General features: G+C 47.2%; 1 protein-coding gene across 1 annotated transcript in view; it reads left to right on the forward strand.

Annotated features, from left to right (window-relative positions):
* Positions 1-22,175, forward strand: part of Notch2 (notch receptor 2) — a 142,163-nt gene extending 119,988 nt beyond the window's left edge. The window contains exons 23-34 of the mRNA XM_031374957.1: positions 3,797-4,033; positions 6,275-6,387; positions 7,077-7,582; positions 9,021-9,368; positions 10,127-10,269; positions 10,387-10,597; positions 11,320-11,416; positions 13,039-13,204; positions 14,587-14,888; positions 15,986-16,133; positions 16,761-16,858; positions 17,845-22,175. Coding sequence (XP_031230817.1) covers positions 3,797-4,033; positions 6,275-6,387; positions 7,077-7,582; positions 9,021-9,368; positions 10,127-10,269; positions 10,387-10,597; positions 11,320-11,416; positions 13,039-13,204; positions 14,587-14,888; positions 15,986-16,133; positions 16,761-16,858; positions 17,845-19,236 — 3,761 coding nt within the window. The 3' untranslated portion in view covers positions 19,237-22,175. The remainder of the gene's footprint in view (positions 1-3,796; positions 4,034-6,274; positions 6,388-7,076; positions 7,583-9,020; positions 9,369-10,126; positions 10,270-10,386; positions 10,598-11,319; positions 11,417-13,038; positions 13,205-14,586; positions 14,889-15,985; positions 16,134-16,760; positions 16,859-17,844) is intronic.
* The last annotated feature ends 746 nt before the right edge of the window (positions 22,176-22,921 follow it).

A 22,921-nucleotide genomic window follows, 5' to 3' on the forward strand; every position in this document is an offset into this window, starting at 1 on the left:
GCCAACGGCAAGCCGGATGTCATCGCCATCTTGTAATGGCGATGTGCTTACGATGGCTTCCCACACCTCTCCATCTCTCTCCTCCCTCTTTTCCAGTCCCTAGCCCCATCTCCCTCTCTTTCCCTTTCCATCTCTTCCCATCCCTCCTCCCTTTTCCCCCAGTCCCTCTCCCTCTATCCATCTATCTTCCCATCTCTCCCTCTCCTCATCTCTCCCTCTCCCTATCTCTCCCTCTTCCCATCTCTCCCTCCTCTCTTTCCCCTTTTCCCCCTCTTGTCCCATCTCTCTTCCCTTCTCCCTCTTCTCCTCTCTTTCATCCCTCCTCTCTCTCCTTACCTCTTCCTCTCCCTCTCTCCTTCTGTTCCCAGAATCCCAAGTAGCCCTAGCCTCAAATTCACTATAGGCATGTACTATCATGCCTGGTGGTTAATGCCTTTAAATAATGGTATTGGTTAGGACAAGCTACAGTTCTGGTGGTAGCTAATTATATATATCAAGTCTCAGATAACACAATGGAGGTTTTGTCGGGGTGTCTTGCTTGCTGTTTTGGCACTCAGACTTGCACAGGTGTTGGGTTGCTGCCTTTCTCTGTGCTTTTGGGCTGTAGCCTCCAAGGCTGCCACAGGAGAGGTGGAGAAAATATACAGGGCTGTACAGGGGCTTTCACTAAGTGTGGAAATGTGACACGCATCACGTCCCTAGAGGTGTGTGTCAGAACCACCCACTAGTGTTCTTCTGTAGTCTGTGGAGGCTGAGAGCCTAGGAGAGGGCATGGGTTTTGTACTGTACCACAGTCTGCCAGATTAACATAGACGCATCCAGTCCCAGAGTGGAACATCTCCTAAGATAATGAGATTTTTGTCTTTTCTCAATCAATCAACCAACCAACCAACCAACCAATCAATCTCTCTTTTTTTCTCTCTCCCCCTTCCTTCTCCTCTTCTTCCTTTTCCTCCTCTTCCTCCTTCTTTTCTTTCTTTGTTTTTGTTGTCATTGTATTGAGACAGGGTTTCTATGTGTACCCCTGGCTCTTCTGGAACACATTCTGTAGACCAGGTTAATCTTGAACTCCGGGATCTACCTGCCTCTGCCTCCTGAGTGCTGGGATTAAAGCATTGTGCCACAGCCTGGCTCCTAAATACTTCTTTGTGGCAGCTTAGAATAACAATGTAGTATATCTACCGATCTGTTGACTGTTTGTGAGCCAGCTCCTCAGATGTGTCTTTTCACTGATGTTGCTGATGGGGTCTTCACTGAGAGCTTACTGATGTCTCTCACGATACCTGGCTCTCCTTTGCATTGTTCCCAAGATCACCTTTTAATAGTCTGTTGTAGAGTGTGGTTCTCTTCCAGTGTGTCCTACTTGAATGTTGGTTGGATTATACTTTATGTGCATGATCTTTCCAGGTGCCTGAAGCAGTGTGTATTTGTTCTGACTTTTCCTCGCTGGCTATCTGTCCTGTCTATCTGGGACTGTTCCCAGAGACTCTGGAGCTCTCTCACAGTACAGTGAGTTATTCCCGTGCTTGTTCTCAGCAGTATACTCCCAGGCCTTGGATATTGCCTGCTCACACCTCCTGCTCGCAGTGCACAGGCTACCTGCAACACTTCTGTCATCCTGCAGTTTGCATTGGGCTAAGAATGAGGTCATGCTCACTTGATAAGCTGTGTATTACTGATAGTTCCGTCCACATGGAAGCTTTATGCTTATTTTACTCGTGACGCCAGACATCAAGTATCCTATGAGACTGGGAACACGGGCTGGCTTTGTTTGCTTCCACTTTCTGGTTCCCAGTTTAATCTAATCTGTCAGTAGATAAGGTGCTATGTGCATGTGGACAGGGATAAATATGTCCACACATGCAGTAAAGACACACTCTTGTGTGTCTGCAGACAGCCTCTTGTGTGTCTCTAGAGGAGTTAAAAGGCTATCTTTCAAAATTGCATTATGTGTGTAGGAGCCAAATACAAAGATAGTTTTTATTCCCTCTATTTTTAACTCTGAAGATGTATCAAAGATGCTGTTTTTCTCTTGGCATATTTTCATATCAAAATAAGGAACTTCTTCAGTATTTTCTCATAGCTTCAGAATTCCCCTTTATGACAACATTATGTATTGTGCTTAACTGGTCCTCTAGTGATAGACATTGGGCTTTTTTTTTTAAAGCACACATATAAGTACATGTTACAGAATGTGTTTTCAGAAATAGAGTCTACCAGGCTACTATACCGAGTTGTCATTTGGGCGGCAGTACCGGCAGCATCCTCTCTATGCAGTTCAGCATCTAGCATATTTATAAGTTACTGTCTTCCCTCCGAGATGTATCCCTACTTTTCCCTGTTGTCCTATATCGTCTGTCCTTACTCTGTGCAGAACTTGTCTTTGCTGTGTGCTATGGCTGTTTTCCCGATATCCTAAGGTTGTAATCTTTCAGATGTCTTATTCTGAGGTCAGAATCTTTCAGATGTCTCTGTGTTGAGTTTTTACATGCAGATTATTTCTAATCATGTTGAACTTAAACATTGTTTTTATGGCCGCTTGCATCTGAGTGGTACTTGATTTTATCCTCCATGCATCAAGATTTATAAAGGCATTCTTCTGTGTTTTTATCCTGGCCTAGAATCCTGAAGTGGCTTTCCCATGTGACTAGATGGTTGATGTTTTTTACAATGACTCGAGATGGAACTTTTATCAAATTCTAAGCTCCGGTGTGCTTAGGGTACTGGTATGGGCACCCTACTTGTTGCTGTCTTCCTGTCCATCAATTCACGAGACATTTTCAACCAGCTCTCCTGAGTGTGATTTGGTTTTTCTGTACCATTTTTTGAGTCAGTTTGCCATTAAAAAGTATTGCTGATATCTTTTTGAGGTTATATTGCATTCATATGCAATACAGTGAATATGACTTTATCATGAAGAGTCACATAACCAGATAACGTATGTCTTCTATCTGTTCACATCTCTTTTGTCTGTCCTTCAGAGCACTTGCCCATGAGGCCACACATCTGGTTCTGATGCTCTCGGCCGGTTGCCTTTTGACATTGCTAGTGACAATAAGGTGCATCTGTGTCTCCTTCCCTTTTTATGTCTTGCTTCTCTTAAAGTATACCAAAGTGTTAAGTGGTGAGGACATAGAAATATTTTCATTTTTAACCTTTTCAAATTATTTTGTGGAATAGTCATTGATTTTGTTGTTTCTAAACATGTTCACAGTTATTTTAACTAGATGGCTTATATATCTTCAGTGCATTATTTAGCTAGAATAATCTTCAAATTCTTAGCAAGATATTTCCACTCTATTGCTGTTCTTTTAAATAAAAAAATATTAGTGTACTCATCCTCTTTTAAAGAAAAAAAATTAGTGTTTATAAAACATAAAATACTATTGCCCAAATTCTAATCCCAGTATAGTCTCTGTAGTAACTAGAGTATGTTCTGTTTAACACTGTTTTCATATTTTGATTGGAGTTGATAAATAATGGAAAAGTCACAGAGTGTCTCCTAAGCTTTAGCTCCCGTGCCCTTGAGATGGGACAGTTGTCCCTGCTGCTCTGGATCGAGTGTACCAGTGGAGCCTCAGGGTGCAACTTCCTCTTATGTTACTCCCCAGGAAGCTACGTGAACTACCGGCAGCTGGCATGAACTAAGAGTATTTTTTGCCTTGCCCAATTTAAAAGGCCCCACTGTAGATTGAGGAATATAATCTAGTTAATCTTTAAAGGCTACAAGGGCATTTATCCCTTGCTAATAGTGGGTTCAATCGATTGTCATAATTCTGTCTGTCTTCTCTTACAGGCCTGCTTTGTGAAGAGAACGTTGATGACTGTGCTGGGGGCCCCCACTGCCTTAATGGTGGCCAGTGTGTGGACCGGATTGGAGGCTACACTTGTCGCTGTTTGCCTGGCTTTGCTGGGGAGCGGTGTGAGGGGGACATCAACGAATGCCTGTCCAACCCCTGCAGCTCGGAGGGCAGCCTGGACTGCATTCAGCTCAAAAATAACTACCAGTGTGTCTGCCGCAGCGCCTTCACGGGTGAGAACCTCTCAGCCCTTGCTAGTCTGATGGGCAGGGGGCTTGTGTAAACAAACCGTGATCTATATGGGAATGCCTGACCTCCTACAGCAAGCCAAGACCAGCTTAGGTTGAGGACACAGAGCCCAGGCTTCCTTAAGTCTGTACCCCATGGGCATCATAACTAGTCTCATCTTTACCTTTGCTTTTCTGAGAGACTCTTTTGTGGTATGTGGATTATATCATGCTGTGGCAATATGAAAAATAATCTGTTGGGGTAGAGGGCAAAATTAACATTTTTCAATTGAGATAAATTAAACAAGACATAAAATCTGCCATCTTCATCATATTAAGCCTACTTACTGTGCAGTAGCATTCAGCACACCCACACTGCAGTGATTGCAATAGCATTCAGTACACCCACACTGCAGTGACTGCAATAGCATTCAGCACACCCACACTGCAGTGACATTCAGCACACCCACATTGCAGTGACTGCAATAGCATTCAGTACACCCTAACCGAGTACTACGGAGATCACTGTACACTCTCAAACTCTTATGTGAAAATACAAGCTGTTTCATTTCAGGAGCCATTTATCTGACTGGGTGTGCCACCACCCTGCACTCTTTGACACCTGAGGATGCACTTAGCAGTGTTCATGCCTGCCATCTCTAACTCTGGGAGGTCTGTTAGGACACCTAGAAGATCAGGTCCAAAGAGCAACTGATGGAACCACAGGGGAGCTGCAGTAGGCATGGTCCTCCTGCATGGCTAAGGCTTGGCTATTCACCTAGCCTGCTCTTCATAGATGGCATGAAGAGGGCAGACACTGCCACAGAACAGGAGCTCTGTCAGCCACCTAGTCACTTACGGTGACATTTGGAGCTAAAGTACTTGCATACTAAAGTATGTAGATGTGACATGGTCCATAGGCTTTGAAATCTGTCTTGCGCTTTCTGGAACCTGCTTGGACTTCTTAGGTTGGGCATGTCCTCACAAACTGGAAGCCTGGTAATAGCATAGTGCTCCTACTAACTGGTAATTTCCAGTGTGGAGCTGGTCCATGCTGAGCCCCCATCCAGCCTGCGTGCCTTCTGTCATCCTTTCTCCTCCTTTCCTTCTTTTCAGTCTGAAATATATGCTACCGTTAAAATGCTTGGAATTCTACAAAGGATGGAAGGGATTTCACAATATGAAAGTTGTCTGGATGCAGTAACACCAAACAAGAAATTGTTCTTTCGAGCTGTTATGGCTGTTGGGACAGTGTGGGCTCTGTTTCTTTCATTACCTCTGAGGATGCTTGTATCTCAAACACTGACCAGATCTTAAAAACAATGAAAAAGGGAGAGGGGTGGACAGGGTGAGCTGTGGGGACACCTGAGTGAGTTTCCCACAGTCAGGAAATTCTGTCTGCTCATGACCATGTTAGAAGTGGCCCACTGAGCTGTGCTGTGAGATGTCCCCTCTAATGGTCAGCAGGGCCTCCTGATGCCACTTCACTTTAGTGTCTGCCTCTGTGATCTGAGAGGCCCGACATTTCAAATTCTTCTTTCTTGATTCTGAATGGCAAAAGCACTCCATTTTAAAGATTTTGCTAGTTTAAATATCCAAATGACCGCAGGGCAGATGAGACCCTTTTCCTACTGTTTGCCAAGAGACCCCAGCCAAGCCCCATATTCCCTCTTTGATTCCAACCACCTGTTCAGGGAGAAGCAGCCTGCAGGTGTCCTCTGCCATGGAACCGGGTTTAGAGGAGATGACCTGGGCAAAGTCCGATGTGTTTTAAAGCAGTTAGGTCATAGTAGCAAAGACAAGATGAAAATTCTCTCTAAAAACCATGAGTCCCCAGTTGGGTGCATACATGGGCCTAATGCCGCTGCTTCTGTGAGGTTGTTGAACAAAATGCTGCTAACAATATTCTTCAACTTAACAAACGAGACAAAGCTGAGGTGTAACCCCCCTTTGTCTGAGGGTTTTTCTTGGAGTTTGTGTCACTTTTCTACCTGTCACTTTGAGGGTCTGGCTGGGGTAGATCTTGTGTGCTTGGTGTCTTGGCAAGACACTTGAGGGGCTGGTCTGAGCCGTCCCTTTGTGTTGAGGTCTACAGAGCGTCCTCTCGCTATCCTGTAGGCTTAGAACTGACCTGACCTGCTTCTTGCTGCCTCTGAGGCTGCTTCCCATCCCTTAGGGTAGTGTTTAGTAGTGTCTCTGAGTTAATAGTTATGCCTTTTAAAACTGCTGTTTCTGTTCTCTCCTAAGGCCGTCACTGTGAAACCTTCCTAGATGTGTGTCCCCAGAAGCCTTGCCTGAACGGAGGGACTTGTGCTGTGGCTAGCAACATGCCTGATGGCTTCATTTGTCGTTGTCCCCCAGTAAGTGGCCTGCTGCTGATGTAAGGGGCGCACCATCTTCCATATGCTCTAGGGAGCCGAGATCAAGCCTGTGTTTCCGTGCTCCTTAGAAGGATGCTAGGGTGTTAGTGCCTTGAAGGTGGTCTGCGTCTTCCCCATGTCTAGTTGTTCTGCCACGCTCAGCAACTGGGCTTCCCAGTCAAGCCTGTCAGCCTTCAGAGTGTTAAGGGGGAACCACAAGTAGTCTGCTGTCCCCTTGAAGTAGGGCCAGCACCCCTGGCTTCCCACCTTGTCCTGGTGCTGTGGCAGCCTCCCTGCCCCACTAGGTAAGCACCATTCTGCTCCTGTTCTTTAGCAGCAGTCATTGGCGAGTAAGCACTTCTCAAACTAGAAGGAAGCTTGATTTAGTTTTTCACTGTGCAGATGCCCATTGCCAGTGCCCAAGGCCAGAAGTTCCCTTACACAGAGAGTGCTATGTGGGGCGATACTCAGAGGACACCTGTCTAGTAAGGACCTTAAAGTGACAGTGTGCCACATAAATCCCGTGAGCCATCAGCTCTCACCTGTCGGCTGATTCGAAGAGGCCATTTCTAGAACACAGACGAATATTACGCGTGTCCAGTATTTATCTCCCTAGGAGTGGAGGGGAAAGTGGGGCGAGCTCTTAGGTCCATCATCTGCCATCCTCATTTCCTTGCCATTTCTTACAGGGGTTCTCCGGAGCAAGATGCCAGAGTAGCTGTGGGCAAGTGAAGTGCAGGAGAGGGGAGCAGTGTGTGCATACTGCCTCGGGACCCCGCTGCTTCTGTCCGAACCCCAAGGACTGTGAGTCAGGCTGCGCCAGTAACCCCTGCCAGCACGGAGGCACCTGCTATCCTCAGCGCCAGCCTCCTTACTATTCTTGTCGCTGCTCTCCGCCGTTCTGGGGCAGCCACTGTGAGCTCTACACAGTCCCCACCAGCACCCCTCCTGCCACCTGTCAGAGTCAGTACTGCGCTGACAAGGCTCGGGACGGCATCTGTGATGAGGCTTGCAACAGTCACGCCTGCCAGTGGGATGGAGGTGACTGTTCCCTCACTGTGGAGGACCCCTGGGCCAACTGCACTTCCTCGCTCCGCTGCTGGGAGTACATCAACAACCAGTGTGATGAGCAGTGCAACACTGCAGAGTGCCTGTTTGACAACTTCGAATGCCAGAGGAACAGCAAGACCTGCAAGTAAGAGCCCCAGGCCTTCGGAGGCTGCCGGGGGCTGTCACTAACACACTCGGTCTCCTGTTCTTGCTCCTAACCACTCCAGTGCTTCGGCCCAAGCTGCCTCTGCCTTTCAGATGGTGCCAGCCTTGTCCCATCGCACACTGCCCCATTTTCCCTTGCTGACAGAGGGCTGGGACTACTCACTGCATAACATCCCCTCTCTCTGCCTATCTCTGCCTTCTCACATGCTGCTCTTGCGACCGTGGGGGAAATAACCTTGGAAGTGGCGTTGCCCCTCTCGGGCGGCCTCCAGCTTAGCCTGCATCAGGATGGATGGAAAGGTCTGTACCACTGTCTCTCCGCTCACTTCTTTCCTTAAGACTAGTTTTTCCATCTAATTAGGAAGCATGAGCGTAGGGATGAGCTCAGGCCTCATGGCTCTCCCGCCATCAGTGCTGCAGACATGGTCTGTATGGTAACTTTCCCGTTAATCATTGCACTTAACGCCAAGGGTCTCGGCAGCTCTGTGAGGCATAGGTGTTGTTAGGGATCTTCCCTGGAAGCTAAAGAACTTGCCAAGAACATACACAGGTGTTGGAGTTGATTGCTTTCAGTCAAGCAGTTTGGGGTGGGCGAAGGAAGGAGGAGAGAGAACCAGTTATGCCTCAGGAGTTCCTTTGGGGTTCTCATTCTTTTACCTGACATTTCAGTGGTCATTGTATATATACACAGTACCACAACACTGTGTGTGTGTGTGTGTGTGTGTGTGTGTGTGTGTGTGTGTGTGTGTTGAGGCAGGGTCCCATTGCAGCACAGACTGGCCCTAAACTCCTGAGTTTCACGTCTGATCCTCCTCCCCCTGCCTTCCTTCCCAAGTGCTGACATTATAGGCATGCACCACCATACCCAGATTTTTCTTGGCATTTGAAAGAGGGTAAGTGAGTTAGATCTCATACCCTGTATGAACATCTCCCTGCCCCTTACCTTCTTTAATTGTCTTACTCTACAAAGAGAAAGAAATAGACTGTTTTGGTGCACTCCTGAATAGCACTTAGCTAGGTGGAGGTCTGGAGCAAGTTTGGACTCCTACTTCTAGAACCCTTTGCTCTTGCTGAGTCAGTGAAGGGGAGGGAAGTGTGAGCCACATTGACCCTGGCTTCAGATATTCATTCTTATACAAAATTCTGCCCTCGTAGTATGATTGGCTGAGTGAAACCTGCCGAGCACAGGCAGGATGATGAGTGTAACAATATTCCCCATTCCAGAGGCACAGGATAATGTTGAGTGACATAGCTGTGTAGCCCATGGTGTTGGAATGCATGCCTTCTGGGAAGTTTCTCTAGACATTGGGGAACTGAAAATGAGCCAGAAAAGATGGGTAGGAAAGCGCACGGTCATTCTGAATGGAAGCTGAGGCTCCAGTGTGTTCTCACGCCCGCCTCCTCTCTCCCCTGACCAGGTATGACAAATACTGTGCAGACCACTTCAAAGACAACCACTGTGATAAGGGATGCAACAGCGAGGAGTGTGGCTGGGATGGGCTGGACTGTGCTTCCGACCAGCCTGAGAACCTGGCGGAGGGCACCCTGGTCATCGTGGTTCTCCTGCCCCCTGAGCAGCTGCTGCAGGATTCTCGAAGCTTCCTGAGGGCCCTGGGCACCCTGCTCCACACCAACTTACGAATTAAACAGGACTCCCAGGGCGCCCTCATGGTGTACCCCTACTACGGGGAGAAGTCAGCTGCTATGAAGAAGCAGAAGGTGGCACGCAGGTCTCTCCCCGAAGAGCAGGAGCAGGAGGTGATAGGGTAGGTGTGTGGGTTTGGACTTAGAAATTCCCAAGGGACCAGCATTTCCAAGTGAATTCATAAAGCTGGGCACTTTGATCCATAGTACAGATACTCAGCCCATCAAAATGAGAAGCTTAAAATAGAGTGCCCCTCATTCAAAACACACATCCTAGCCTCTTTACTGTAAGGATAAAGATCTGCCTTGATTGAATGGTCCTAAAGATCAGCTAAGCAAGAAAGACACGGCTATCAGAAAGGACTTCTCAAATCTGGGGTTCGTAATGTTTCTCCAGAGTTGCTGAGAACCTGCATCCATAATGTGCCTTTTAGATTCATTATTGCCTCATTTTCAAGGCCCTTTACACCTGTGCCTGACAGTAATCCTTGGTGGGTGGGTCTGTCGTTCACATCCCGCAGCGTGTTGATGGTTTGTAACTTTCAGCCTTTTCCTTGCTGACATATGACTATAGACACGTAGGAGAACAAGTGAGGACCAAGCACTGAACAGGTGGGGCTGGGGGACCCCTAGGCCCCGCTTCCCCAGCTACTTGTTATGTGTCACCCAGCCAGAGGCTTATATCAGCTAAACGACAGGGTCTTGAACCCTCCCAGGCAGGAGTCTGTGTTCAGCATCTGAAACATCCTGCTTTCTGAGTTATTCCTCCCAAAGGTGGAAAGCTGGATGCTGAAGGAGGGAAGGGTGGACCAGGTGAGCCCTCCTTGACTGAGCCCGCCAGACCTGACCCTTCATTTCTTCTCCCCATTCTCCCTCTAAGCTCGAAGGTATTTCTGGAAATTGACAACCGACAGTGTGTTCAAGATTCAGACCAGTGCTTCAAGAACACAGATGCTGCAGCTGCTCTCCTGGCTTCTCATGCCATCCAAGGGACCTTGTCTTACCCTCTGGTGTCTGTTTTCAGTGAGTGGCATTAGTGTTGAAGGGGGCCTGGGAAGGGACCTCACTGGGGCTTGCCCTTGCTGCTGGTAGAAAGAGGTTGCTGTTTCTACATCACTGTTCCTATGTCTGAACTCTCAGGTGAATTGGAGCCTCCAAGAAATGCCCGGCTTCTCTATCTGCTTGCGGTTGCTGTCGTCATTATCCTGTTCATCATCCTGCTGGGGGTCATCATGGCAAAACGGAAGCGCAAGCATGGCTTCCTCTGGCTGCCTGAAGGATTCACCCTCCGCCGAGACTCTAGCAATCACAAGCGCCGTGAACCTGTGGGGCAGGATGCCGTGGGGCTGAAGTAAGAGGGTTTTACAATATCCCCTATTCACAGGGAGAAGCAGAGGTGAACAGAAGGGCATCTTACTGAACCGTAATCTCAGATCCTAACTAAACCCCACCTTTAGTCACCCTGACCACAGCTCCTAGTGGCTTGTCTAGGTCTTTGAGCATGGCCGACTCTTTCTGTGCACACCTGTTGCAGTGGTGCTCAGTGTTTGAGTGGGAGAACACTTTTGACATAGTCTCTTAGTGAGAAGAGAAAGGCTGAGTGCTGAGAAATGTCACAGCTTACATATCCATCAGGGCTGGTGTGGTGGCTCAGTAGGTGAAAGTGCCCCAGCAAGCCTGTTGACCTGAGTTTATCCCCAGTGCCCACATGCTAGGACTTCCTCATGCTGTGCTGTGAGTGTGTGTAATGGAATTAAAGGACTAGAGGAATACTTCAGTAGTCAAGAACAGGAACTGACCTGGGTTCAGTTCCCAGCACCCACGCTGGATGGCTTACAGCCCCTGTAATTCCAGCTGCCATGGGATCTGTAGACACCTGAACTCACATGCTCAGAAACACACAGGCATAGACACTTAATTTTGATAAATGTTAATGTAATTTTGAAAAAGTGCTGTGCATCCTGTCCCATTGGACCAAGTCAGAGGATGCATGGGAGTGCTGGTGAAGTACGGGAAGCCACTGCGTTTGCTCAGCCATAACCTCTACTCTTGTTTCTCCCTGAATATCGTCAGAAATCTCTCAGTGCAAGTGTCAGAGGCTAACCTGATTGGTTCTGGGACAAGTGAACACTGGGTTGATGATGAAGGACCCCAGCCAAAGAAAGCCAAGGTAAGCTGTCCTAGGAAGCCATATTGCTAGCAGTCATGTGATCACAGTCTCAGTGTGTATCTTCCCCAGACATTGGCTTTCCCAAAGCCCCATGAACAGCAGGGCCCCGTAGAGCACTGACAGTCTTTGTTGCTCATGTATATTCTTCAGGAAGACCTTTTAAAGTAGTAAAGCAAGCCTGCCTTGTGGGTCAGGTGTCGCCCACGTGTTTACTGAGTCAGGACTGGTATGTGGGTGTTCACAGTTCCATTTATGGATACATCTCTGGCACTTCTGTAAGAGGAGTTGGAGTTATTCAGCGAAGAAAGCCAAGACCATGAACTTCTGGGGAGGTCGCTGAGCATGACAGTTAAGAACACTGCTTTAAACCAGCATTCTAGAGGCTGAGTCAAAGGAATCCAAGTTTAAGGCCAGCCTGAGCTACCTCTAAAACCAAATAAAACAAATGAAAACATATTGCTTTAGTCCTCCTGAAAACATATACAGGTAACATTGTACAAACTGAGCAGGTTGTATTTAGGGATATATAAGTATTTAACAACAACTAGTAATAAAAGAGACCTGAATTTGAAAGAGAGCAAGGAGGGCTCTATGGGAGGTCTTGGAGAGAAGAAAGAGAAGGGGGAAATGGTGTAATTACATTATAATCTCCAAAAAATGAAAGCGGTAAAAGCAACAAGAACCATTGCTCTAGTCAGGCTACTTGATTGCAGCTACTTAAACCTCTTTGGATTCACTGTTCTTTGTCTATAAGATAGCAATAATAATAATAACAACAATAATAGCTCTTTTCTCTCTGAGTTGCCGGGGTATCCCTTGCCTAGCTCCTTTTACAGATAAAGAGTTAAGTAAAGGGCAGATGCTGATTTTCCCCCATCCTCTCCTCAGTGCTTGCTCTGAGTACTGTCTTAAGTGCAGGCAGGCAATCTTGAACAGGGTTTATTCCCTTTCTCAGGAACCTTCCAGTTGAAAGAAAAATAAAATAGTGCATGCTTTCTCTCATGTGCAGAGTCTATATTTAACTAGTGGAGGCGGATGGACAGAAACAGTACACCCAGGGGACTGTTAGGAGGGACAGGAAAGGGCTGTGAGGTGAATGTATCAGCAAGGTACCATGATATGTTTGTAAAAACCCATTGTTGGGGGCTGGAGAGATAGCTCAGCAGTTAAGAGCACTGACAGCTCTTCCAGAGATCCTGAGTTCAATTCCCAGCAACCACATAGTGGCTCACAACCATCCGTAATGCAATCCAATGCACTCTTCTAGTGTGTCTGAAGATAGCTACAGTGTACACATATACATTAAATAAATAAATCTAAAAATAAACACCATTGTTTTTGCACACTAAATTTAAATTCTTTTAAAGAAAGGAAGAAAACATGGTTGGCTGGTGATACAGTGCCAGGTAGCACATACCACATGGTCAGCTGAGAAAAGAGAAACCACTTTTTAAGGTCAACAAGATTAAAATCTCATTTCATTTGAAGAGCAAATAGGAGTTAGTCAAACAAGAAGGAGGAGACCATCGTAGGCAGGTTAGAAGAGATGGTGGAAGATTGCCTCCCCACAGCAGCTTTTGGAGGGCTCAGGTTAATGAGGGAAAATGACTTTTCCTCTCCAGGCTGAGGATGAGGCTTTGCTGTCGGAAGATGACCCCATCGATCGACGCCCCTGGACGCAGCAGCACCTTGAAGCTGCAGACATCCGCCGTACTCCATCCCTGGCGCTCACCCCTCCTCAGGCAGAACAGGAGGTGGATGCGCTGGACGTGAATGTCCGTGGCCCAGGTCGGTAGCGGGCCCTAACCTCCAGAGTTTTGTGTGGTTGGTGAGCGTTTGCAGGACATAAATGTCTGAGGCCCAGGTCAGTAGCAGGACCTGCCCTCCATGGTTCTGTGTGGCTGGTGAGCGTTTCTCCCCCTGGCCAGCTGCCCCTGCCAATTCCAGACACTAAGTGAGCTCAAGGAAATGAATATGTGAGAAATATAGTCGTGCAGAAATTATGAACCTCGGGACAATTACATTGGTGGCTCAGTGGGTAAAAGTATTTGCCATGAAAGCCAGACCACCTGAGTTCAAGCTTCTGAGTTCATGTCAAAATTGGACAAAGTTGTCCTCTGGCCTCCACATTTATGTTATGGACATGTGTGCATGCACACACATGCACATGTGCTCATAAACACACACCATATCAGTAATTTATATACTAAGGCATATGTGTACATACCATCTACATAAAATAAAATAAATATTTAAACATTTTTAAATTATGGGCTAGTGAGAGGGCTCAGTGGTTAAGAGCACTTGTTGCTCTTACAGAGGACCTGATTTCAGTTCCCAGCACCCATATGGTGACCTACTACTCCAGTTCCAGAGGATCCAACGCAATTTTCTAGCCTGCATGGGCACTGTATACTCATGGATCAGAAATACATGTAGGCAATACACTCATACTCATTAAATAAATCCTTAAATTTTTTTTCAACTGAAAGTGCAGATCTCAAAGGCAGGGAAGGATTTTGTAGTGCTTCCTATGCAGCATCCTAGACCAAGCAGACTAACTAAACCGTTGGATTTTAGAGGATAAAAAAGTAGTATCTGTCTTAGTCACTGGTCTGTTGCTGTGAAGAGACACTGTGACACAGAGAGAGACAAAGAGACAGAGACAGGCAGAGACAAACTGGGCCTGGCATGGGATTTTGAAACCTCAAAATCCACCCCCCAGTGACACACTTCCTCCAACAAGAGCACACTTCCGAATCCTTCTCAAATAGTGTCACTCCCTGTTAACTAAGCATTCAAATCTATGAGTCTGTGGGGGCCATTCTTATTTGAACCACCACAGTATCCCACAGCACAACATGGGGAACTACTGTAGTTCCTGTCTTGCAGGCAGAATTTATTTACATTGTCTATTTAAAATGCTGTCTAGTTTGAGATGTCATAATTCCACTTAAACCCAAGCAGAAAAGCTTATTGGCTTAAGGAAGAACCTCAGGGCAGAAGGCAGCTGCTTTCCTATACTCATCACATAGCTGGCATTGTCATGTAAAACCTGTCATAGTTACTCCAGTCATGGAGAGTTCACATCCCATAGCATGATGGGGGTTAGCAGAACTGTTCCAGTAATGGGTTAATTTGAATGTATTGTGAACATTCCCTTCCTACAGATGGGTGTACTCCACTGATGCTGGCTTCTCTCCGAGGAGGCAGCTCAGACCTGAGTGATGAAGATGAAGATGCTGAGGACTCTTCTGCCAACATCATCACAGACTTGGTCTACCAAGGTGCCAGCCTTCAGGCACAGACAGACCGCACTGGCGAGATGGCCCTGCACCTTGCAGCCCGCTATTCGAGAGCTGATGCTGCCAAACGCCTCCTGGATGCTGGTGCAGATGCCAATGCCCAGGACAACATGGGCCGCTGTCCTCTTCACGCTGCGGTCGCAGCAGATGCCCAAGGTGTCTTCCAGGTAAAGAGCCAAAAGTTGATTTGAATATGAAGAATGAGGTGGCTCAGTGGGTAAAGGCATGTCTTGGTTACTTTTCTCTCTGTGGTAAAACACCATGTCCAAGGCAACTTATAAAAGAATGAGTTTAGTGGAGCCTCTGCTTTCAGAGGATCAGAGTCCATAATGGTGGAGCAAACACATGGGGGCAGGAACAGCTGAACCACAGACAGGAGGTGGAGAGCTGCTGGGAGTGGCACAAGTCTTTTTCAAACCTCAAAGCATGTCCCTGTGACATACCTCCTCCAACAAGGCCATATTATTTTTCCCAGATGGCCACCTGCTATGGTCTAAATCAAATGCCCAAGACTTACTGGGGTCATCTCATTCAAAACTCCATAGGTAAAAAGAGGGAACTGATCCTGCAGGTTGTTCTCAGACTTCCATGTGTGTACCATTGCACAGACATGCCTGCACACACACAAAATAAAAGAACTATTGTAGACCTGTGGTGTTTCAGCTTTACTAAAACACTTACCAGCTCATTGAATTCATTCAGAAGTCTTTGAGAATCTACTTATGCTGGACAGAAAAGGGAGGAAGGCCAACTGACCTACTTTGAGTAGCCAGAGAATGACTCAGCCAGCAACAGTGTTCTGAATCTTAATCAGCAATATTTTGATGTGCAATGATGCCTCGAAGATGCACAGGTCAGATAGGAACAGTAATTGGTCTAATCCTTGGATTAGTGTTAATTCTCTGTGTAGCTCTGCCTGTCTGTGGGCCTACGGCTGATCCCCGACATGAGTGGGCAGTGTGTTCCTTGCTATTTTAACCTGATGAGGAAATTGGAGACATTCTAGCTGTTCATGTGATTGAGGTTGTGACACCTGCACACACATTTCCCTTTCCTTAGAAAACAGAACATCATCCTAATGGGCCAGTGCATCCCGATCGTCTACAGTGGTTCATCCTCTTACTTAGCAAATGCATAATGATTAGCCATTATAGCTTCCAGGGCATAAAGATATAACATGCCCCCCAGGAACACCTCAGTTTGAATGCTCCTGTTTTGTTCTTTTTCTTTATCCAAGGGACACTTTTCTCTGCTTCTCTTCTAGATTCTGATCCGTAACCGAGTAACCGATCTAGATGCCAGAATGAACGATGGTACTACCCCCCTGATTCTGGCTGCCCGCCTGGCTGTGGAAGGAATGGTGGCAGAGCTGATCAATTGCCAAGCAGATGTGAATGCAGTGGATGACCATGGTAGGGACAAGGACTTGGCTTAGTCTGCAGAGCGTGTCTCTACCCAAGAGAATTGCTACCCGCCCAAGAGGACTTTCTCAGATCTGAAACTGGAGAGTCCCTTATTCTTCCCCATCATTCGAACACCCGCCCTTCAGTGTGCGGGGCTCAGAGATCTGAGGCACTAGGAGTCCCACGTTAAGATGAGAAAGGTTTTTGGTTTTAGTTTTTTTCAGTAAGAGGGTTCTTGGACCTCAAGGAATGTTCTAGAAAAGTTTGTCTGTGGGTTCTTAGCCATAACCACTCTTATTATGGGAGTGGGTTCACTGGGGGTTCTGAGATATCCTAAATATGCATAGTAAGTTCCTATGGTGTATGGTAGATTCCTATCTTCAGTATGTGAGGCTTGGGCGTGTGGAGAGCATGAATGTCACACACCAGGGATCCTGTTAGCCAGAGGCTCCCAGCCTGTGCTGAAGTATTCTGAGAACATGAGGAAAGGAAAATACAAGTGTGCTTTCCTGTGGCCTCTCCTTTGCCACCAACTTCCTGCTGCTTTCTGGGGAATTCAAGGTTTCCTGAAAAATAAACAAAACAACAACACGGCACTTTCCTTTGTGCCATACTTATAAAATGTTTTCTCTGCAGGAAAATCTGCCCTTCATTGGGCAGCTGCCGTCAATAATGTGGAGGCGACTCTTTTGCTGTTGAAGAATGGAGCCAACCGAGATATGCAGGACAATAAGGTAGAGCTCTCAGCTCAGGGCCTGAGCATGCTCACGACAGTGTCTCACTTAGGAGGCCACTGGGGAAGTTTGTTGGGGGAGCCAGGTCCAGAGACCCTGAGGGAGGGTGTGGGGCTTGTTGGGAGACAGCCCCTGGTTGTCTGCTGCTCATCGCACTGTCCTGGAAATCACTTGGCGCACCCCTCCCTGCCTTTCTCCTTCAACAGCCTGTCTTCTCTGGGATGTGCCCACCACCGTTTCCCATGTTCTCTCCCTTCTCTCTGTGCAGTAGTTTGTTTCTCTGCTCTAGGATACCGAGGTACACTTGTGTTTGAGCTGCCTGTCATGGTCCCTCCTGTCATGGCCCCTCTCCTGTCGTGACCCCTTTCCTGTCAAGGCCCCTCTCCTGTCATGGCCCCTCTCCTGTCATGGCCCCTCTCCTGTCAAGGCCCCTCTCCTGTCAAGGCCCCTCTCCTGTCATGACCCCTCTCCTGTCAATGACCCCTCTCCTGTCATGGCCCCTCTCCTGTCATGGCCCCTCTCCTGTCATGGCCCCTCTCCTGTCAAGGCCCCTCTCCTGTCAAGGCCCTCCTTTATTCCTCTTGCACTCACTGCTTTCCTTTGTTTTACTTCTTTTCCTCAAAGTCTCCCACCACCTCCTGTTCTGAATTCTTTGTATACTTTGGTTTCTCTCTTCTCTTTCTTATTGGTAGCCCATTTTCCTCTCAGCACTTCGTGGTGACAAGCCCACCTCTCTTAAGTGAAGCTCTGGCTCTGAGGCCTGCTTCATGTCACTGATTCCTGTCTAAGAAGCTGGTGCTCCTGGGAGCAGACTGAGTTCTTTTGGAAGTCAAAGATGCACAATATGTATGAAGCGGTACTATCTGTCCATAGTATCTCATAGAGGAAACACTTAGAAAAGTGCTAAAAAGATTATAAAAGAGTAAAGGTTAGGAACATTTCTGTGTTCTCTGGGTATTAAAATGTGTCCTACGGTCTTTCTTCAGGAAGAGACACCTTTGTTTCTTGCTGCCCGAGAGGGAAGTTATGAAGCAGCCAAAATCCTATTAGACCATTTCGCCAACCGGGACATCACAGACCACATGGACCGCCTTCCCCGGGATGTGGCTCGGGACCGCATGCACCATGACATCGTTCGCCTCCTGGACGAGTATAACGTGACTCCCAGCCCTCCGGGGACTGTCTTGACTTCTGCTCTCTCGCCTGTCCTCTGTGGGCCCAACAGATCTTTCCTCAGCCTGAAGCACACCCCAATGGGTAAGAAGGCTAGACGGCCCAACACCAAGAGCACCATGCCCACGAGCCTGCCTAACCTTGCCAAGGAGGCCAAGGATGTCAAGGGGAGCAGGAGGAAGAAGTGTCTGAATGAGAAGGTCCAGCTGTCCGAGAGCTCAGTGACTTTATCCCCTGTCGATTCACTTGAGTCTCCTCACACATATGTCTCTGATGCCACATCCTCTCCCATGATCACATCCCCTGGAATCTTACAGGCCTCGCCCACCCCTCTGCTGGCTGCTGCCGCCCCCGCTGCCCCAGTGCATGCACAGCACGCACTGTCTTTCTCTAATCTTCATGAAATGCAGCCTTTGGCTCCTGGAGCCAGCACCGTGCTCCCCTCGGTCAGCCAGCTGCTGTCCCACCACCACATTGTTCCCCCAGGTAGTGGCAGTGCAGGAAGCCTGGGCAGGTTACATCCAGTTCCTGTCCCGGCAGACTGGATGAACCGTGTGGAGATGAATGAGACCCAGTACAATGAAATGTTTGGCATGGTCCTGGCTCCTGCAGAGGGAGCCCACCCTGGCATAGCAGCTGCCCAGAGCAGACCTCCAGAAGGGAAGCACATCTCCACCCAGCGGGAGCCCTTGCCTCCCATCGTGACTTTCCAGCTCATCCCAAAAGGCAGCATTGCCCAGGCAGCTGGAGCTCCCCAGACACAGTCTAACTGCCCTCCAGCTGTTGCAGGCCCCTTGCCCTCTATGTACCAAATCCCAGAGATGGCCCGTTTGCCCAGTGTGGCTTTCCCACCCACCATGATGCCCCAGCAGGAGGGGCAGGTAGCTCAGACCATTGTGCCAACCTATCATCCTTTCCCAGCCTCTGTGGGCAAGTACCCCACACCCCCTTCCCAACACAGCTACGCTTCCTCAAATGCTGCTGAGCGAACCCCCAGTCATGGTGGTCACCTCCAGGGTGAGCACCCATACCTGACACCATCCCCAGAGTCTCCTGACCAATGGTCAAGCTCTTCACCACACTCCGCATCTGACTGGTCAGATGTGACCACCAGCCCAACTCCTGGAGGTGGTGGAGGCGGTCAGCGGGGACCTGGAACACACATGTCCGAGCCACCACACAGCAACATGCAGGTTTATGCATGAAGAGTCTGCTTCAGTCGTAGAGATGGAAGTGCCTATCACACATACTGCTGAGGGACGAGTGAAGGTTATTGAAGAGAAATGAAGAAACCTCTGTAGCCAGCTTCTTGAGGCAGGAGAGAAGATGCTCCAATCTTCAGACAAGCATGAGAAGCATTATTTTCATCTCCACTGAGTATCTGCAGTTTTAGGGGAGGGCTCATCTCCTACTGACCTTTGCCATCCTGCAAGTTCGTGGAGACACAAGATGAATATAAGCCTTGAGACTCCTCGCTCTCTTCTGATTTGGAGAATACCATGGATACCTTTTATCGCCCAGGCGTTGCAGCTTGAGTAGCATTTTTAAGCCCTGGGGCTTCTGACTGCATGTGGAGATTGTGCTCTAGTCAGACCGAGAATTGTGCCCTGGGACTCTGTCCTGGCTGACTTAGCCGATCTTCTCAGCCCTGGAAGTGGCCTTGACATCACTCAGTGCTTTCCTCTCTGCACCTGTCTGTAGATGATCCCCGTCAGTGTGTCATAGGCAAGACTTTTGTGCTCTTAATCATTCCTGATGTGAAGAACAACTTCAGCCTCCTGTTTCCACATTCCTAGCACCCAAGGAGCCTCACAGGGTTTACTCTAGTCACGGTCTCAGCCATGGCCTCTGAAGTATGCTTCTATGGAAAATGCACATACTTGCAGTCTTCATGTCTCATTCCTAGAAGGAAAGAGAAAGCAAAATCTTTGGGGAATAGAAGCCTCCTACTGAACCTGCACCTTAATCTCTCTCCCCTGCATGTAGGCCGGGGAAGGATATGAGCTATTCTACTGTTGGTTGGCCTAGTCAGTATAAAATCATCCTCTAGGAGGTTTAGGTACCGCGATACTCCTCTCGTTTTGTTGTGAAGTAGGAAAAGTGGGTGAATGTTGGAATGTCCAAGAAATAAGCTAACTTGCTCAAGAAGCAGCCACCCACCTACAGGCCCTCCATCGGCTGCCACTGTGAAGCACATTTATCCCCTAAGCTTAGGACTCATTGATCCAGCAGATGAAGGTACTCTTGGCTGCATCATAGATGCCCGCAGAAGAAAATGGCTCTCTGTTTGCCCTTGCCATTTAGGACAGAACTTGCCTGTGGCACAGGGGACCCAGTGACTGCCAACTTCCTTAGGACCACTTTCCTTTCAGATCAGAAGCCAGTTTATCAATTTCTGTCCACACTGTGTGATCTGAGTGATTGGTGCACACAGTAGGTTCTCAGTGAAGACATGGAATCTGTTTGGGTTCCAGACATGGAGAGCGGACAGTCTCCTGAGCACACAAGGCAGCCTTTGCTAGTCGATGCTGCATTTTCTTCCTTCCCTAGAGTCCCCTTCAGATGATGATGGCTCCTCATTGTCCTTGTGTTCAGATTAAGATTGTACCTCATCCAAAACTGCTTCCTGTAGTGTGGTCTCAGTGACTTCTCAGACTCTCAAGAGCAGAAACATTTTTTATCTGTTGTAAATCTAGGACGATAGTTTTCTCCATCTTCCCCTCAGTCAGCTAATAGTTGGCCATAGCTATGGCCATGCCATCAGTCACTGCTTCCTGGTGCCATGATGCCCATAGCACAGGAAAATGAGTTCTGCTGGGGCATTTGTGTATATTATTAGGTGGGTCACCTGGGGAGTGTTTATTTGTTGTTTTCGGGGTTTTGTTGTTGTTTTAATAATAGTCTTTATTCCTGCAATAGTTGAAATAAGTGCCCCTCCACTCATTCATCAGTTTGTGACCTTAGTAACTTCATGTATCTGTTACCACAGCAGTCTGTAAGCAAGTGAGGATTTTAGTCCCATCCGAGTTCATTGAATCAACAAAAATAATTGGTTCTGTCCTGGTCTATGGCAAATTAAGTTTGGTCATTTGACTTTGTTCTCATGTGGTGACGTCTTCTTACCAGCCCCTTTCATGGAATATTGACATTTTATTGCCTTACATGGTAACTGTCTCCCCATGTACACATCAGTTAGTCCCAGATAAAGAGAGCCTGTGTGTAGACCTCTCTGACCTAAAGCTCCAGTGCCACTGCCTGCGAACAACAGCCAAGAGTCCAGCCACTGGGGCTGTGGTCACTGCTCCTTCCCCAGACACAAAGAAGAACAAACTTGCTATTTCTCTTCCAAGGATCCCTCAGAGGATCTTGGGAGGGGGAGTGTGAAAACTGCCATTATAGACAACAAGCTACAGAGATGGAGACAACGACACTGCCAGTCAAGCATCTGCTCAGTCCCTTAGATGTTAGAATTCTTGCCCTGTGTAGTTTCTCGGGATCTGAATCAGAGGCTAATGCCATATGGGGCACATCCTTTATTCCATACACAGATCCCTGTTTTGGACTTATTTTTATTCCTATGAATTCTTCCTTTGACGCCCACCTGCCTTCGAGGATATATTTTTTTTAATTTGTTCTTTTTTTGTTTTAAGCATCATTTTCTGACTTATGCATTGGTGGGGGGATTGAAGGAAAGAAGGACTGAGTTAAAGATTTTAGTGAAAGCTGTCAGCACGAGTTGGTTATACCATTTTGTTAAACTTGGCCACTTGAAGTCTTGCACAGAAAAGAACCAAAGGCATATGTTCTGCTTACCTGTGATTTCAGGACTCGGACTTTAACCAGCACGTTGAATGTATGAGGACTGTTTGGAAGGGCACGTGTCTATGTCCTGAGGCCCCCACCCTTAACTGTTTTAACTATTTTGGTACTATGGCATCTTCCTTGTGTACATTTCCCTGAAAAGTGACATTATATCTGTTTGTATGAGAAACTCAGTAACCAGAAAATGACTGCATGTTCCTGACTAAATATAGGAAGGAGCATGCACAGTTTTTACTTTTTAAAGTTTCATTCTAAAAGTAGTTTAAGATGAAATTTATATGAAAACATTTTTATCACAAAATAAAAAAGGTTCCATGTCAAAGCTCAGTGATATCCTTCCCTATCGCCCGTTCCCTGGTTCCACAGTGATCATCTCATGATGTCCCAGTTGATAAGAGAAACTTAAATATTCCTCATCCTGAATCTTAAGCCCAGTGCTGGGGTTCTTTCATTTTCTTGTCTAGTTTGATCACAAATAAATGCTTCTGGAGGGAAAGTTTTCGTCCATTCAGAAACTCCATAATATGGGGCCATTCCTTTATACCCTGACTATACGATATGACCAACAGACACCTGCTTGGGACCAAGCATCTCCCACAGAAGTGGGAAATGTGTGCTGGGGCAAGAATTGGAATAGGAAACACTGGTTCATTTACCCAAGCGCTGCTGGTTTGTGTGGACTTGTGTAGGATATAATATACAATAGGATTATACAGTAATATTGGGGTATAGATTTGCTAACATGTACACTCATTTATAGAGGCAATCAATGAGAGCATGCACACAAGTACCTGGTTGGCACAATGCGATGCCAGCACTCTCACAGCAACCATACCATCTAGCTTATTTTCATATTCTGGTGTTTTATAGACACTTCTAAATCGTGTGTGCGTAATCACAAAAAAAAATAACAGATTGATTTTTCTCCTGAAAATGACTTTGGTTGAGAAAGTCAGGACTTCACAGTTCATTAGCACACATCGGTTAGTCCTCAAGTTTTACAACTGCACATAAGACTCATTGGCCTCCATGTGGGTTTTATATTGGATATGTGGTGTTATGTCTGGA

The sequence above is a fragment of the Mastomys coucha genome, unplaced genomic scaffold (assembly GCF_008632895.1).
Source record: "Mastomys coucha isolate ucsf_1 unplaced genomic scaffold, UCSF_Mcou_1 pScaffold16, whole genome shotgun sequence".
NCBI classification, from domain to species: domain Eukaryota; kingdom Metazoa; phylum Chordata; class Mammalia; order Rodentia; family Muridae; genus Mastomys; species Mastomys coucha.